Source organism: Xenopus tropicalis, chromosome 8 (genome assembly GCF_000004195.4).
Source record: "Xenopus tropicalis strain Nigerian chromosome 8, UCB_Xtro_10.0, whole genome shotgun sequence".
Classification (NCBI taxonomy): Eukaryota; Metazoa; Chordata; class Amphibia; order Anura; family Pipidae; genus Xenopus; species Xenopus tropicalis.
The window spans coordinates 15,028,611-15,045,706 of NC_030684.2; the positions used below are offsets into that span (position 1 = coordinate 15,028,611).

General features: G+C 51.9%; 2 protein-coding genes across 7 annotated transcripts in view; both read left to right on the forward strand.

The window, feature by feature from the left end:
* The first annotated feature begins 7,099 nt into the window (after positions 1–7,099).
* On the forward strand, positions 7,100–9,532 carry LOC101733836 (testis-expressed protein 52). The gene is made up of 2 exons (XM_004920047.4): positions 7,100–7,877; positions 9,043–9,532. Exons 1-2 carry the CDS (start codon positions 7,408–7,410, stop codon positions 9,290–9,292), a joined length of 720 nt encoding a protein of 239 aa, XP_004920104.2. The 5' UTR covers positions 7,100–7,407; the 3' UTR covers positions 9,293–9,532.
* A 5,376-nt stretch (positions 9,533–14,908) lies between these two features.
* LOC116406495 (lysine-specific demethylase 5A-like) overlaps positions 14,909–17,096 on the forward strand; it is a 58,843-nt gene continuing 56,655 nt past the window's right edge. For 5 of the 6 annotated variants that reach the window (XR_004219950.1, XM_031892302.1, XM_031892308.1 and 2 more), the window contains exons 1-2: positions 14,909–15,182; positions 16,344–16,541. Coding sequence is in view for 2 of the 6 variants with exons in the window: in XM_031892301.1 (XP_031748161.1) it covers positions 15,000–15,182; positions 16,344–16,541 (381 nt within the window). In the remaining 4 variants the exon portion in view is untranslated. The remainder of the gene's footprint in view (positions 15,183–16,343; positions 16,542–17,096) is intronic. The other variant, XM_031892304.1, reaches the window with a different exon arrangement.

Sequence of the window (17,096 nt, forward strand, 5' to 3'; positions counted from 1 at the left end):
CCCTGGCATTCCCAGTACCCAGAGGCACAAACAGCCCCCCCAGCCCAATAAATAGTGACTGTCTGTGGCACCTTACAGCCCCCCTGGCATTCCCAGTACCCAGAGGCACAAACAGCCCCCCCCAGCCCAATAAATAGTGACTGTCTGTGGCACCTTACAGCCCCCCTGGCATTCCCAGTACCCAGAGGCACAAACAGCCCCCCCAGCCCAATAAATAGTGACTGTCTGTGGCACCTTACAGCCCCCCTGGCATTCCCAGTACCCAGAGGCACAAACAGCCCCCCCCAGCCCAATAAATAGTGACTGTCTGTGGCACCTTACAGCCCCCCTGGCATTCCCAGTACCCAGAGGCACAAACAGCCCCCCCCAGCCCAATAAATAGTGACTGTCTGTGGCACCTTACAGCCCCCCTGGCATTCCCAGTACCCAGAGGCACAAACAGCCCCCCCCAGCCCAATAAATAGTGACTGTCTGTGGCACCTTACAGCCCCCCTGGCATTCCCAGTACCCAGAGGCACAAACAGCCCCCCCAGCCCAATAAATAGTGACTGTCTGTGGCACCTTACAGCCCCCCTGGCATTCCCAGTACCCAGAGGCACAAACAGCCCCCCCAGCCCAATAAATAGTGACTGTCTGTGGCACCTTACAGCCCCCCTGGCATTCCCAGTACCCAGAGGCACAAACAGCCCCCCCCAGCCCAATAAATAGTGACTGTCTGTGGCACCTTACAGCCCCCCTGGCATTCCCAGTACCCAGAGGCACAAACAGCCCCCCCCAGCCCAATAAATAGTGACTGTCTGTGGCACCTTACAGCCCCCCTGGCATTCCCAGTACCCAGAGGCACAAACAGCCCCCCCAGCCCAATAAATAGTGACTGTCTGTGGCACCTTACAGCCCCCCTGGCATTCCCAGTACCCAGAGGCACAAACAGCCCCCCCAGCCCAATAAATAGTGACTGTCTGTGGCACCTTACAGCCCCCCTGGCATTCCCAGTACCCAGAGGAACAAACAGCCCCCCCCAGCCCAATAAATAGTGACTGTCTGTGGCACCTTACAGCCCCCCTGGCATTCCCAGTACCCAGAGGCACAAACAGCCCCCCCCAGCCCAATAAATAGTGACTGTCTGTGGCACCTTACAGCCCCCCTGGCATTCCCAGTACCCAGAGGCACAAACAGCCCCCCCAGCCCAATAAATAGTGACTGTCTGTGGCACCTTACAGCCCCCCTGGCATTCCCAGTACCCAGAGGCACAAACAGCCCCCCCAGCCCAATAAATAGTGACTGTCTGTGGCACCTTACAGCCCCCCTGGCATTCCCAGTACCCAGAGGCACAAACAGCCCCCCCAGCCCAATAAATAGTGACTGTCTGTGGCACCTTACAGCCCCCCTGGCATTCCCAGTACCCAGAGGCACAAACAGCCCCCCCAGCCCAATAAATAGTGACTGTCTGTGGCACCTTACAGCCCCCCTGGCATTCCCAGTACCCAGAGGCACAAACAGCCCCCCCAGCCCAATAAATAGTGACTGTCTGTGGCACCTTACAGCCCCCCTGGCATTCCCAGTACCCAGAGGCACAAACAGCCCCCCCCAGCCCAATAAATAGTGACTGTCTGTGGCACCTTACAGCCCCCCTGGCATTCCCAGTACCCAGAGGAACAAACAGCCCCCCCAGCCCAATAAATAGTGACTGTCTGTGGCACCTTACAGCCCCCCTGGCATTCCCAGTACCCAGAGGCACAAACAGCCCCCCCCAGCCCAATAAATAGTGACTGTCTGTGGCACCTTACAGCCCCCCTGGCATTCCCAGTACCCAGAGGCACAAACAGCCCCCCCAGCCCAATAAATAGTGACTGTCTGTGGCACCTTACAGCCCCCCTGGCATTCCCAGTACCCAGAGGCACAAACAGCCCCCCCAGCCCAATAAATAGTGACTGTCTGTGGCACCTTACAGCCCCCCTGGCATTCCCAGTACCCAGAGGCACAAACAGCCCCCCCCAGCCCAATAAATAGTGACTGTCTGTGGCACCTTACAGCCCCCCTGGCATTCCCAGTACCCAGAGGCACAAACAGCCCCCCCAGCCCAATAAATAGTGACTGTCTGTGGCACCTTACAGCCCCCCTGGCATTCCCAGTACCCAGAGGCACAAACAGCCCCCCCAGCCCAATAAATAGTGACTGTCTGTGGCACCTTACAGCCCCCCTGGCATTCCCAGTACCCAGAGGCACAAACAGCCCCCCCAGCCCAATAAATAGTGACTGTCTGTGGCACCTTACAGCCCCCCTGGCATTCCCAGTACCCAGAGGCACAAACAGCCCCCCCAGCCCAATAAATAGTGACTGTCTGTGGCACCTTACAGCCCCCCTGGCATTCCCAGTACCCAGAGGCACAAACAGCCCCCCCAGCCCAATAAATAGTGACTGTCTGTGGCACCTTACAGCCCCCCTGGCATTCCCAGTACCCAGAGGCACAAACAGCCCCCCCAGCCCAATAAATAGTGACTGTCTGTGGCACCTTACAGCCCCCCTGGCATTCCCAGTACCCAGAGGCACAAACAGCCCCCCCCAGCCCAATAAATAGTGACTGTCTGTGGCACCTTACAGCCCCCCTGGCATTCCCAGTACCCAGAGGCACAAACAGCCCCCCCAGCCCAATAAATAGTGACTGTCTGTGGCACCTTACAGCCCCCCTGGCATTCCCAGTACCCAGAGGCACAAACAGCCCCCCCCAGCCCAATAAATAGTGACTGTCTGTGGCACCTTACAGCCCCCCTGGCATTCCCAGTACCCAGAGGCACAAACAGCCCCCCCAGCCCAATAAATAGTGACTGTCTGTGGCACCTTACAGCCCCCCTGGCATTCCCAGTACCCAGAGGCACAAACAGCCCCCCCCAGCCCAATAAATAGTGACTGTCTGTGGCACCTTACAGCCCCCCTGGCATTCCCAGTACCCAGAGGCACAAACAGCCCCCCCAGCCCAATAAATAGTGACTGTCTGTGGCACCTTACAGCCCCCCTGGCATTCCCAGTACCCAGAGGCACAAACAGCCCCCCCCAGCCCAATAAATAGTGACTGTCTGTGGCACCTTACAGCCCCCCTGGCATTCCCAGTACCCAGAGGCACAAACAGCCCCCCCCAGCCCAATAAATAGTGACTGTCTGTGGCACCTTACAGCCCCCCTGGCATTCCCAGTACCCAGAGGCACAAACAGCCCCCCCAGCCCAATAAATAGTGACTGTCTGTGGCACCTTACAGCCCCCCTGGCATTCCCAGTACCCAGAGGCACAAACAGCCCCCCCAGCCCAATAAATAGTGACTGTCTGTGGCACCTTACAGCCCCCCTGGCATTCCCAGTACCCAGAGGCACAAACAGCCCCCCCCAGCCCAATAAATAGTGACTGTCTGTGGCACCTTACAGCCCCCCTGGCATTCCCAGTACCCAGAGGCACAAACAGCCCCCCCCAGCCCAATAAATAGTGACTGTCTGTGGCACCTTACAGCCCCCCTGGCATTCCCAGTACCCAGAGGCACAAACAGCCCCCCCCAGCCCAATAAATAGTGACTGTCTGTGGCACCTTACAGCCCCCCTGGCATTCCCAGTACCCAGAGGCACAAACAGCCCCCCCAGCCCAATAAATAGTGACTGTCTGTGGCACCTTACAGCCCCCCTGGCATTCCCAGTACCCAGAGGCACAAACAGCCCCCCCAGCCCAATAAATAGTGACTGTCTGTGGCACCTTACAGCCCCCCTGGCATTCCCAGTACCCAGAGGCACAAACAGCCCCCCCCAGCCCAATAAATAGTGACTGTCTGTGGCACCTTACAGCCCCCCTGGCATTCCCAGTACCCAGAGGCACAAACAGCCCCCCCAGCCCAATAAATAGTGACTGTCTGTGGCACCTTACAGCCCCCCTGGCATTCCCAGTACCCAGAGGCACAAACAGCCCCCCCCAGCCCAATAAATAGTGACTGTCTGTGGCACCTTACAGCCCCCCTGGCATTCCCAGTACCCAGAGGCACAAACAGCCCCCCCAGCCCAATAAATAGTGACTGTCTGTGGCACCTTACAGCCCCCCTGGCATTCCCAGTACCCAGAGGCACAAACAGCCCCCCCAGCCCAATAAATAGTGACTGTCTGTGGCACCTTACAGCCCCCCTGGCATTCCCAGTACCCAGAGGCACAAACAGCCCCCCCAGCCCAATAAATAGTGACTGTCTGTGGCACCTTACAGCCCCCCTGGCATTCCCAGTACCCAGAGGCACAAACAGCCCCCCCCAGCCCAATAAATAGTGACTGTCTGTGGCACCTTACAGTCCCCCTGGCATTCCCAGTACCCAGAGGCACAAACAGCCCCCCCCCAGCCCAATAAATAGTGACTGTCTGTGGCACCTTACAGCCCCCTGGCATTCCCAGTACCCAGAGGCACAAACAGCCCCCCCCCAGCCCAATAAATAGTGACTGTCTGTGGCACCTTACAGCCCCCCTGGCATTCCCAGTACCCAGAGGCACAAACAGCCCCCCCCCAGCCCAATAAATAGTGACTGTCTGTGGCACCTTACAGCCCCCCTGGCATTCCCAGTACCCAGAGGCACAAACAGCCCCCCCAGCCCAATAAATAGTGACTGTCTGTGGCACCTTACAGCCCCCCTGGCATTCCCAGTACCCAGAGGCACAAACAGCCCCCCCAGCCCAATAAATAGTGACTGTCTGTGGCACCTTACAGCCCCCCTGGCATTCCCAGTACCCAGAGGCACAAACAGCCCCCCCAGCCCAATAAATAGTGACTGTCTGTGGCACCTTACAGCCCCCTGGCATTCCCAGTACCCAGAGGCACAAACAGCCCCCCCAGCCCAATAAATAGTGACTGTCTGTGGCACCTTACAGCCCCCCTGGCATTCCCAGTACCCAGAGGCACAAACAGCCCCCCCAGCCCAATAAATAGTGACTGTCTGTGGCACCTTACAGCCCCCCTGGCATTCCCAGTACCCAGAGGCACAAACAGCCCCCCCAGCCCAATAAATAGTGACTGTCTGTGGCACCTTACAGCCCCCCTGGCATTCCCAGTACCCAGAGCACAAACAGCCCCCCCCCAGCCCAATAAATAGTGACTGTCTGTGGCACCTTACAGCCCCCCTGGCATTCCCAGTACCCAGAGGCACAAACAGCCCCCCCCAGCCCAATAAATAGTGACTGTCTGTGGCACCTTACAGCCCCCCTGGCATTCCCAGTACCCAGAGGCACAAACAGCCCCCCCAGCCCAATAAATAGTGACTGTCTGTGGCACCTTACAGCCCCCCTGGCATTCCCAGTACCCAGAGGCACAAACAGCCCCCCCCAGCCCAATAAATAGTGACTGTCTGTGGCACCTTACAGCCCCCCTGGCATTCCCAGTACCCAGAGGCACAAACAGCCCCCCCCAGCCCAATAAATAGTGACTGTCTGTGGCACCTTACAGCCCCCCTGGCATTCCCAGTACCCAGAGGCACAAACAGCCCCCCCCAGCCCAATAAATAGTGACTGTCTGTGGCACCTTACAGCCCCCCTGGCATTCCCAGTACCCAGAGGCACAAACAGCCCCCCCAGCCCAATAAATAGTGACTGTCTGTGGCACCTTACAGCCCCCCTGGCATTCCCAGTACCCAGAGGCACAAACAGCCCCCCCAGCCCAATAAATAGTGACTGTCTGTGGCACCTTACAGCCCCCCTGGCATTCCCAGTACCCAGAGGCACAAACAGCCCCCCCCCAGCCCAATAAATAGTGACTGTCTGTGGCACCTTACAGCCCCCCTGGCATTCCCAGTACCCAGAGGCACAAACAGCCCCCCCAGCCCAATAAATAGTGACTGTCTGTGGCACCTTACAGCCCCCCTGGCATTCCCAGTACCCAGAGGCACAAACAGCCCCCCCAGCCCAATAAATAGTGACTGTCTGTGGCACCTTACAGCCCCCCTGGCATTCCCAGTACCCAGAGGCACAAACAGCCCCCCCCAGCCCAATAAATAGTGACTGTCTGTGGCACCTTACAGCCCCCCTGGCATTCCCAGTACCCAGAGGCACAAACAGCCCCCCCCAGCCCAATAAATAGTGACTGTCTGTGGCACCTTACAGCCCCCCTGGCATTCCCAGTACCCAGAGGCACAAACAGCCCCCCCCAGCCCAATAAATAGTGACTGTCTGTGGCACCTTACAGCCCCCCTGGCATTCCCAGTACCCAGAGGCACAAACAGCCCCCCCCAGCCCAATAAATAGTGACTGTCTGTGGCACCTTACAGCCCCCCTGGCATTCCCAGTACCCAGAGGCACAAACAGCCCCCCCAGCCCAATAAATAGTGACTGTCTGTGGCACCTTACAGCCCCCCTGGCATTCCCAGTACCCAGAGGCACAAACAGCCCCCCCCAGCCCAATAAATAGTGACTGTCTGTGGCACCTTACAGCCCCCCTGGCATTCCCAGTACCCAGAGGCACAAACAGCCCCCCCCAGCCCAATAAATAGTGACTGTCTGTGGCACCTTACAGCCCCCCTGGCATTCCCAGTACCCAGAGGCACAAACAGCCCCCCCCAGCCCAATAAATAGTGACTGTCTGTAGCACCTTAAAGCCCCCTGGCATTCCCAGTACCCAGAGGCACAAACAGCCCCCCCAGCCCAATAAATAGTGACTGTCTGTGGCACCTTACAGCCCCCCTGGCATTCCCAGTACCCAGAGGCACAAACAGCCCCCCCAGCCCAATAAATAGTGACTGTCTGTGGCACCTTACAGCCCCCCTGGCATTCCCAGTACCCAGAGGAACAAACAGCCCTCCCAGCCCAATAAATAGTGACTGTCTGTTGCACCTTACAGCCCCCCTGGCATTCCCAGTACCCAGAGGCACAAACAGCCCCCCCAGCCCAATAAATAGTGACTGACTGTGGCACCTTACAGCCCCCCTGGCATTCCCAGTACCCAGAGACACAAACAGCCCCCCAACATATTTTTTAAACTCTCACAGCAGAGGAATCCAATAAGAATTCTGCTTGCTTTGTGTGCTCCTTGGTCTTTGTTCAAGGATCAGTTCTGGAGGCATTAAATACATATTTTCTATCACTGGGCACCCAAAAAGCACAATATCTGCCCCTCTGATTTCCCAAGGTAAATTCAGAGCAAGCCAATATTCAACACTGATCTCCCTAGGTTAGATAGCAGCAAGATGGCTGAAGTAGAGCTAATCTGATTGGAGAATCTCCCTGCATGTGTAATTCTGATGGGCCGCCTACATTGGAGAGCAGGGGGTATAATGGGAGAAACACAGTGCAATCCTCTAGCTACCCATGCTCTAAGGACCATCATGATCCCCATATTACCTAAGGAAATGTTACATAAGCTTAGTTTTCTCTTGCCAGGCTCACGTTGGACCCTTCTACCCTAGTCATGGCACGTCCTTCATCTCCGGAGCCTCTGCTGCCGGACCCTACTGTCCATTATACTGGTTTCACCCCTCGTGGCCAACACAGGATTCTTCAACAAAGTCCTTCCATCACAGAGGCCAAGATGGACATGCTGAGAAAAGTGCAGCCCCCCTCAAAGACCAACGTATCTATCTGTCCCACCCCCGGGTACCTACTGTGGCTGGAAATCAGTCGACTGCCCCCGCTCTTGCCACTGCGCCCCGACAAACCCTACGACAGTGCTGTGTGGAGGCAGCTAACCGACACCCCCCAGGGTGCCTCGCCCACAGGTCCAATACCGTCTCCCTCCCGAATGGAGGACAACACATGGCAGAAGTTTGTACTGTGCCGCAGCTCCTGGAAACGAGAGAGGGGATCTCCAAGGCTGAGACTGCTCACCCAGTCTAGAGTGCCCCCTATGGTTACTCAAGGAAACATCATTCCACCTAAGAGGTGAGGTTTAAAGCACTAGCACTGTCTTTGGGAAGAGATGGTAGAGGTACTAAGAGCTTACAACTGTCCCCAATCTGAGCTGTCTCTGATCCTACTTAAGGTCCCCATACACCTTCAGATCCGCTCGCATGGCAATGTCACCAAGTGAGCGGATCTTCTCCCGATATACCCACCTATCGGGAGAATCCAGGCTAATTTGGTCATTTGGCCCTGGGGCCAAAGATCCAATTATAACGACGGGTATAGGCAATGTCGGTCCGGGGACCGCATCAACGAGCCAATGCGGTCCCCGATCCAACTAGATTTTCTAACCTACCCGTCGTTAGTGCCCATACACGGGCCGATAAGCTGCCAAGTCGGTCTAAGGGGCCCATATTGGCAGCTACAATCGGCCCGTGTATAGGGGACCTTTATTAGGGAAGATATGACCAGCACTCCACCCTTTATATACGCATTACAGCATACCTACATTGGACTCTTTATGCCCCCTAGCTCTGCCACATAGGTATTGCAAAACAAATTACATATACAAGATAATCATCCAATAAGAATACTCCCTACCATTGCTACATCTTTATTTAACATAGGGAGATTACTCTCCCATCATACTTTAGTCAAGGGACCCCCAACCTTTCTTACTCGTGAGCCACAGTCAAATGTTAAAAGACTTGGAGAGCAACACAAGCACCATAACAGTTCATGGAGGAGCCAAAAAAGGGCTGTGATTGGCTATTAGGCAGCCTCTATGCACCCTATCAGCTTACAGGGGGCTTTATTTGGTAGGAAATCTTGTTTTTATTCAACCAAAACTTGCCCCCAAGTCAGGAATTCAAAAATAACTCCCTGGTTTGGGGGCGCTGAGAGCAACACCCAAGGGGTTGGGGAGCAACATGTTGCCCGGAGCCACTGGTTGGGGATCACTGCTTTAGACAATGAGTTTGTGAAGCACTGTCATGGGAGGTTCATTTCCCCTTTAATATCACATGGGTGACTGACTATTCTGCTGCTAGCAGAGGCCTTCAAGCCATTACACCTTCTGGTATAAACACCGTGTGGGATAAACCAACCGGTTACTATATACCGAATTGCCCATGTGTTTACCCAGTTGCCCATTGGTAGCGTTTAATACAGGTATATATTAACTTTCTGCTTTGCTCCTGGGCAGGAACGCTAAACAGAGGTCCATAGATGGATTTGGTCCTTCAACGCTTGATTCCATCCCAGAGGCACCAGATCTACCCAGCAACCTGCACCAACCGAATAAACCCCACAATATCTCCCTTCTGGGAAACTCTCCTAATAGGACAATGATCCTGCAGAGGTACAAGGAGCTGCAGGGCTCAGTGAGGAGTGTGGTGCCCAACAACAGCAGGATGCCAACCCCTGGAGAGTTGCCCCAGGGCATCGTAAGGTGACAAGCTGTGACATAGAACAGAGGTCCACAACCACCGGGCCGAGGACTGTGCTGAACCGGCCACCTCTGGTACCAATTACCTTTGATCCCAACTCCATGACAACTACTATGTGAAGCCCAGGGAGCTTTCTACTGATCACCGTCTACAGCAGCGGGTCACAACCTGTGGGTCGGGACCCCCTTGGGGGTGGAATTACACTTTCACAGGGGTGGCCTAATACCATAAAACACATATTCCCGATGGTCTTAGGAATAATTTTATGGTTGGGGGTCACCACAACATGAGGAACTGTATTAAAGGGTCGCGGCATTAGGGAGGTTGAGAACCACTGGTCTAGAACCCACAGTTAAGCTGAAGCAGACTTGAGGTATGGTAGTGGTTTGAGGCCCATTCATATTCAGTATGTGGTAAGGGCCCCCCCTTTTCCTCAGTTCCAATCATTTCTAGGGCAGGAAATCAGTCTCCAGCCCAACGGAAGCCTAATGGACCTTCCAGAAGTATCTCTGTCCCTTACTTGTACCATCATTTGTGCCACTAAAAAGGTGTTGGGCTTCCAAAGCAGACCAATTGCATAGCAGCATTCAATTGTCCCCATGAGCGGAAAGGTTTGTAAACATTTGTAACCAAAAGGGGGTCTAGAAGAACATCAAATATGTTACAATCGGGTTTGGGATGATCAACTGGAGGAGCACGGGCCAAAGGGAGGACTTCTTGTGGCCCTCAAGCTTCTCAAGAGCTCCAAAGACTGCACATGTGCGAGGCCTATGCTACACTAGGAAGGCCTAACCAATAGGGGCGCCACTTCGCTAGACACCCGGGTAACACTTATGCCAACCTGAGCAGGTACATGGGTGGTAAACTACATAGACTGCACCGGGCATTGAATAAGGACAATGGGTGCCAGGGAATGGGGGGGGCGCCTTGATGAACTTGATGGACTTATGCCTTTTTCAACCTAACTTACTATGTTACTATGTCACTCTGAAAAGGAAAGGACCCTGGATTTGTGTATTTTATAAAGGAGGGGCATATTGGGGTAAAAGCTGTAAAATAGCCTATTGGTCCATTGTATCGGCGTCATTACAATGTCGGTGAGGTCATAGATTCTATGCGATGTCATTGGTTGTGTCAATTATAAAATGTTAATATTGTTCTTAGAAAATCCAGGCTCAGATCTGAGGCAGGGCCATAAGTGCTCAGATTCCACCCCCCACCCCAGGTCATGTGATGCGCTAAAGAAAAAATAACTCCCTGGTTCCCATGAGGGTGCTGGGAGTGGTGCTTGCCTGGTTTGGGGCAGTTTGTTCCCAGGGGGCACATGGTTGCCGGGGGGCCCCCAGCCAGCAGGCAGACACACAGATGCAGTTGGCTGTTTATAGTCAGAGGGTTATTCTAAGAGACGTGGGAAGCGTGGGAACCTGTCTGTCCCTCCAGCCAAATATTTCTGCAAGTTTCCGACTCCACGGTCAGCGCCGGCCAAGGGTGGGCTTATTATAGCCTCACTGTAACCCACCCTCTGCCCATCAACACTCTCACCCCAGGGCCACAGAGCTGCACTAAATCCCTTTCTCATCCCCATGTTGGTAGATTAACCCTTCTACTGCCAGAAATAATGGCCTTACTACACACAGCCAGTTAATGCTCCTACCCCTCATACCATCTTGCCTTACTACACACAGTATTGCCAGTTACTGCTCCTACCCCTCATACCATTGTGCCTTACTACACACAGTATTGCCAGTTAATGCTCCTACCCCTCATACCATCTTGCCTTACTACACACAGTATTGCCAGTTACTGCTCCTACCCCTCATACCATCGTGCCTTACTACACACAGTATTGCCAGTTACTGCTCCTACCCTCATTACCATCGTGCCTTACTACACACAGTATTGCCAGTTACTGCTCCTACCCCTCATACCATCGTGCCTTACTACACACAGTATTGCCAGTTACTGCTCCTACCCCTCATACCATCTTGCCTTACTACACACAGTATGCCAGTTACTGCTCCTACCCCTCATACCATCTTGCCTTACTACACACAGTATTGCCAGTTACTGCTCCTACCCCTCATACCATTGTGCCTAGTACACGACAGTATTGCCAGTTACTGCTCCTACCCCTCATACCATCTTGCCTTACTACACACAGTATTGCCAGTTACTGCTCCTACCCCTCATACCATCTTGCCTTACTACACACAGTATTTGCCAGTTACTGCTCCTACCCCTCATACCATTGTGCCTTTACTACACACAGTATTGCCAGTTACTGCTCCTACCCCTCATACCATCTGCCTTACTACACACAGTATTGCCAGTTACTGCTCCCCTACCCCTCATACCATCTTGCCTTACTACACACAGTATTGCCAGTTACTGCTCCTACCCCTCATACCATCTTTGCCTTACTACACACAGTATTGCCAGTTACTGCTCCTACCCCTCATACCATCGTGCCTTACTACACACAGTATTGCCAGTTACTGCTCCTACCCCTCATACCATCGTGCCTTACTACACACAGTATTGCCAGTTACTGCTCCTACCCTCATACCATCTTGCCTTACTACACACAGTATTGCCAGTTACTGCTCCTACCCCTCATACCATCTGCCTTACTACACACAGTATTGCCAGTTACTGCTCCTACCCCTCATACCATCTTGCCTTACTACACACAGTATTGCCAGTTACTGCTCCTATCCCTCATACAATCTTGCCTTACTACACACAGTATTGCCAGTTACTGCTCCTACCCTCATACCATCTTGCCTTACTACACACAGTATTGCCAGTTACTGCTCCTACCCCTCATACCATCTTGCCTTACTACACACAGTATTGCCAGTTACTGCTCCTACCCCTCATACCATCGTGCCTTACTACACACAGTATTGCCAGTTACTGCTCCTACCCCTCATACCATCTTGCCTTACTATACACATTATGACACAGTTACAGTCCAATGGTTCAGGTATATATTTTTCAAGTTTTGGAAGCCCAGAGACACAGTTTTACCCCAAAGCCTCCTGCAGGCCAGCAGTCCCAATGGGGTTACTAATTAGCCAATCACAGCCCTTATAATTAGCCAATCACAGCCCTTATAATTAGCCAATCACAACCCTTATAATTAGCCAATCACAGCCCTTATTTGGCATCCCCAGCACTTTTTATACCTGCATTTGGCTCACAAGTACAAAAGGTTGGGGATCCCTGCTATATACATTATGCAGCCATTATAATACACCTACTTGTCTTTTTATACACAATATCCTACTGTGAAAGCCTCTTCACTTGATGCATCTTGCCTGACTACACACAATGCCCCGCGGCTTCTCTCCTTCCCCAGAAAAGAGACAAATCTGCGTTTGCCATAAACCTAATTCCTATTTACTTTAATAGCACCCGAGTGGGTTGCCATTGTATGAGCAGAGCTTTATGGGGGGGGGGGCTAGATTTAAGGCTCGGTGGCTGCCAGACACAGGGGGTCCGGGGGAATGAAAGAAGCAGCTACTGGGGAGAGGGGAGATTTGGGGGGGACTGAGAGGGAGGAATGGGGATGTAGAAGGAGCGTAGCGGGGAGATGACAGCAGGAGAGAATGAGGGAGGTACAACGGGGGGGGGGTATTACTGCAGAGCAGGAGGAGGGAACGGAGCGAGAGAGGAATCCCCTGAATACAGAGAGAGGGAAGGGAATGAGGCAGAGAGCTAAGGAGTGAGAAGTACCAGGCAGAGTGTATGGGGGCGAGTACAGCAAGAAGAGGAGAATCTGCAGGGAAAATCCATTCATTCCGAGATCTGCTTCTTATCCGGAACCTCATATAGAGATCTGCTTCCTACCCTGAACCTCATATAGGGATCTGCTTCCTACCCTGAACCTCATATAGGGATCTGCTTCCTACCCTGAACCTCATATAGGGATCTGCTTCTTACCCTGAACCTCATAAGGGATCGCTCTACCCTGAACCTCATATAGGGATCTGCTTCCTACCCTGAACCTCATATAGGGATCTGCTTCCTAACCTGAACCTCATATAGGGATCTGCTTCTACCCTGAACCTCATATAGGGATCTGCTTCTTACCCTGAACCTCATTTAGGGATCCGCTTCCTACTCTGAACCTCATATAGAGATCTGCTTCTTACTCTGAACCTCATATAGGGATCTGCTTCTTACTCTGAACCTCATATAGGGATCTGCTTCCTACCCTGAACCTCATATAGAGATCTGCTTCTTACCCTGCAACCTCATATAGGGATCTGGCTTCCTTACCTGAACCTCATTTAGGGATCTGCTTCCTACTCTGAACCTCAAATAGGGATCTGCTTCTTACTCTGAACCTCATATAGAGATCTGCTTCTACCCTGAACCTCATATAGGGATCTGCTTCTTACCCTGAACCTCATTTAGGGATCTTGCTTCCTACCCCATTAGAATCGCTCTACCGACTATATAGAGATCTGCTTCTTACTCTGAACCTCATATAGAGATCTGCTTCTTACCCGGAACCTCATTTAGGGATCTGCTTCCTACCCGGAACCTCATTTAGAGATCTGCTTCCTACCCTGAACCTCATATAGGGATCTGCTTCTTACCCTGAACCTCATATAGAGATCTACTTCCTACCCTGAACCTCATATAGAGATCTGCTTCTTACTCTGAACCTCATATAGAGATCTGCTTCTTACTCTGAACCTCATATAGAGATCTGCTTCTTACCTGGAACCTCATATAGAGATCTGCTTCTTACCCGGAACCTCATATAGGGATCTGCTTATTGCCCTGAACCTCATATAGGGATCTGCTTATTTCCCTGAACCTCATATAGAGATCTGCTTCCTACCCTGAACCTCATATTAGGGATCTGCTTCTTACCCTGAACCTCATATAGAGATCTGCTTCTACCTGAACCTCATTAGAGATCTGCTTCTTACTCTGAACCTCATATAGAGATCTGCTTCTTACCCGGAACCTCATTTAGGGATCTGCTTCCTACCCTGAACCTCATATAGGGATCTGCTTCTTACCCTGAACCTCATATAGAGATCTACTTCCTACCCTGAACCTCATATAGAGATCAGCTTCTTACCTGGAACCTCATATAGAGATCGGCTTCTTACCCGGAACCTCATATAGGGATCTGCTTATTGCCCTGAACCTCATATAGAGATCTGCTTCCTACCCTGAACCTCATATAGGGATCTGCTTCTTACCCTGAACCTCATTTAGGGATCTGCTTCCTACCCTGAACCTCATATAGAGATCTGCTTCTTACTCTGAACCTCATATAGAGATCTGCTTCTTACCCGGAACCTCATTTAGGGATCTGCTTCCTACCCTGAACCTCATATAGGGATCTGCTTCTTACCCTGAACCTCATATAGAGATCTACTTCCTACCCTGAACCTCATATAGAGATCTGCTTCTTACCTGGAACCTCATATAGAGATCGGCTTCTTACCCGGAACTTCATATAGGGATCTGCTTATTGCCCTGAACCTCATATAGGGATCTTGCCCACCTTAATCTGCTCCTGAACCTCATATAGAGATCTGCTTCCTACCCGGAACCTCATATAGAGATCTGCTTCTTACCCGGAACCTCATATAGGGATCTGCTTCCTACCCGGAACCTCATATAGGGATCTGCTTCCTACCCGGAACCTCATATAGGGATCTGCTTATTACCCTGAACCTGCACTATGCAGGGACTTGGGAGAGACACACAGAACAGGGACTCCCCAAAGAGGGAGAAGGATCTGAGGGGCTCAGCAATACTGCACCAGCAGAGACGCCTCAAACAAGCCACGCAGTTTGTGCACAAAGACTCTGCGGATCTTCTGCCACTGGACCAGCTGCGGAGACTGGGGACCAGTAAAGACCTGGTGAGTGTGGGAGGGGGGGGACCCGCTTGCTCAGTGAGACTAATGTTTGCAACTCTGAACCAAGTTACAGGGCCAAAATGTGGGACTGCTTTCATGTCTTGCAGGGATTTCTATAGATGCATGCTGCAGACTGCAATGATTTCTACGCAGCCATGTTGGTTCGCTGTCCTATAACGCTGCTACTCTTGGTTTAAATGTTAACCTAACTGGCCTTTGGGCTGTGCCCTAGGGGGGCCCCTAAGCCTCAATCCCCACCATTTGCAAAGCACTGATCCCGGTTTGGTTGACTATATACATCAGGGGTCCTCAGCCTTTCTTACTCGGGAGCCACAGTCAAATGTAAAAAGACTTGGGGAGCAACACAAGCACCATAAAAGTTCATGGAGGAGCCAAATAAGGGCTGTGATTGGCTATTAGGCAGCCTCTATGCACCCTATCAGCTTACAGGGGCTTTATTTGGTAGGGAATCTTGTTTTTATTCAACCAAAACTTGCCCCCAAGTCAGGAATTCAAAAATAACTCCCTGGTTTGGGGGCACTGAGAGCAACACCCAAGGGGTTGGGGAGCAACATGTTGCCCCGGAGCTACTGGTTGGGGCATTTAAATATAATGTCCTGTTGCCCTGCTCTGATAAAAGTTGCATGTTTGCTTAAGAATTCCTACTATAGTTTATATAAATACCCCGCTGTGTAGCCCCGGGGGCAGCCGTTCCTGCACTGGTACAGCTGGAGTGTTTGCTACAGAAACCCTACTATAGTTTGGCTGCCCCCGGGGCTACACAGCGGGGTATTTATATAAACTATAGTAGGGTTTCTGCAGCAAACACTCCATCTGTACCAGTGCAGGAATGGCTGCCCCCGGGGCTACACAGCGGGGTATTTATATAAACTATAGTAGGGTTTCTGTAGCAAACACCCCAGCTGTACCAGTGCAGGAATGGCTGCCCCCGGGGCTACACAGCGGGGTATTTATATAAACTATAGTAGGGTTTCTGTAGCAAACACCCCAGCTGTACCAGTGCAGGAATGGCTGCCCCCGGGGCTACACAGCGGGGTATTTATATAAACTATAGTAGGGTTTCTGAAACATATAGACCTAGGTTACTAGTGCAGGGTAACAGTACATTACTATTATTATAATCAAGGTCCAATCTGATTGCAGCAGCCACACAGTGTGATCCAGAGACGGCTCATGGGGGGCAGCCTGAGCATCGAAAGCGATAACCCTGTATTTCCAACTTCCCCGTGCAACAGGGGGAGAGACGCACCCCCCCAGGGTGATGAGACGATACAGCCAACTAAGTTGGGTGAGGAGACCCCCGGTTGCTGGAAGGAACAAGCTCTACTCATACCCTGCAAGGTACAACCCCTAGCAACTACTTGTATACCTGCTTATACTGAGATGAGCCCTGATTGGCCAGTTAGACTAATGGGAGTAAATGTGTTACCCCAATGAGCAGAATCTGCTCCCACCAACAGCTCCTTTTAACTGAGGGTTGTTTACCTTTGAGACAATTTGCAATTGGTCTTCATTTTTTTTTTATTTGTAGTTTTTTTAAAATTATTTCAGCTTTGCCCAGCAGCTCTCCAGCTTGGCGTTTCAGCAGCTGTTTGGTTGCTAGGATCCAAATTACCTTAGCAACCAGGGTTGTGGTTTGAATGAAAGACTGATAAATGAATAGGAGAGGGCCTGACTATATAAATAAGTAATATAAAATAACAATACTTTATATTCACAGAGCAATAGTTTTTTTCCTCAGGCAGTGCCGGACCAATAGGCTCCCCCTTTACATTAAACTTTTAGTATGTTGTAGAATGGCCAATTCTAAGTAACGTTTCAATTGGGCTTCATTATTTATTTTCTATAGTTTTTCCATTATTTGCTCCTTTTTATTACTCATTTTTCTATCCATCC

Bases quoted from the DNA above. Each gene is read 5' to 3' on its own strand.
- LOC101733836 (XM_004920047.4), top strand. From the start codon at position 7,408: ATGGCACGTCCTTCATCTCCGGAGCCTCTGCTGCCGGACCCTACTGTC. The intron at 7,878-9,042 runs GTGAGGTTTAAA...GCTCCTGGGCAG, and splicing joins AACATCATTCCACCTAAGAG to GAACGCTAAACAGAGGTCCA.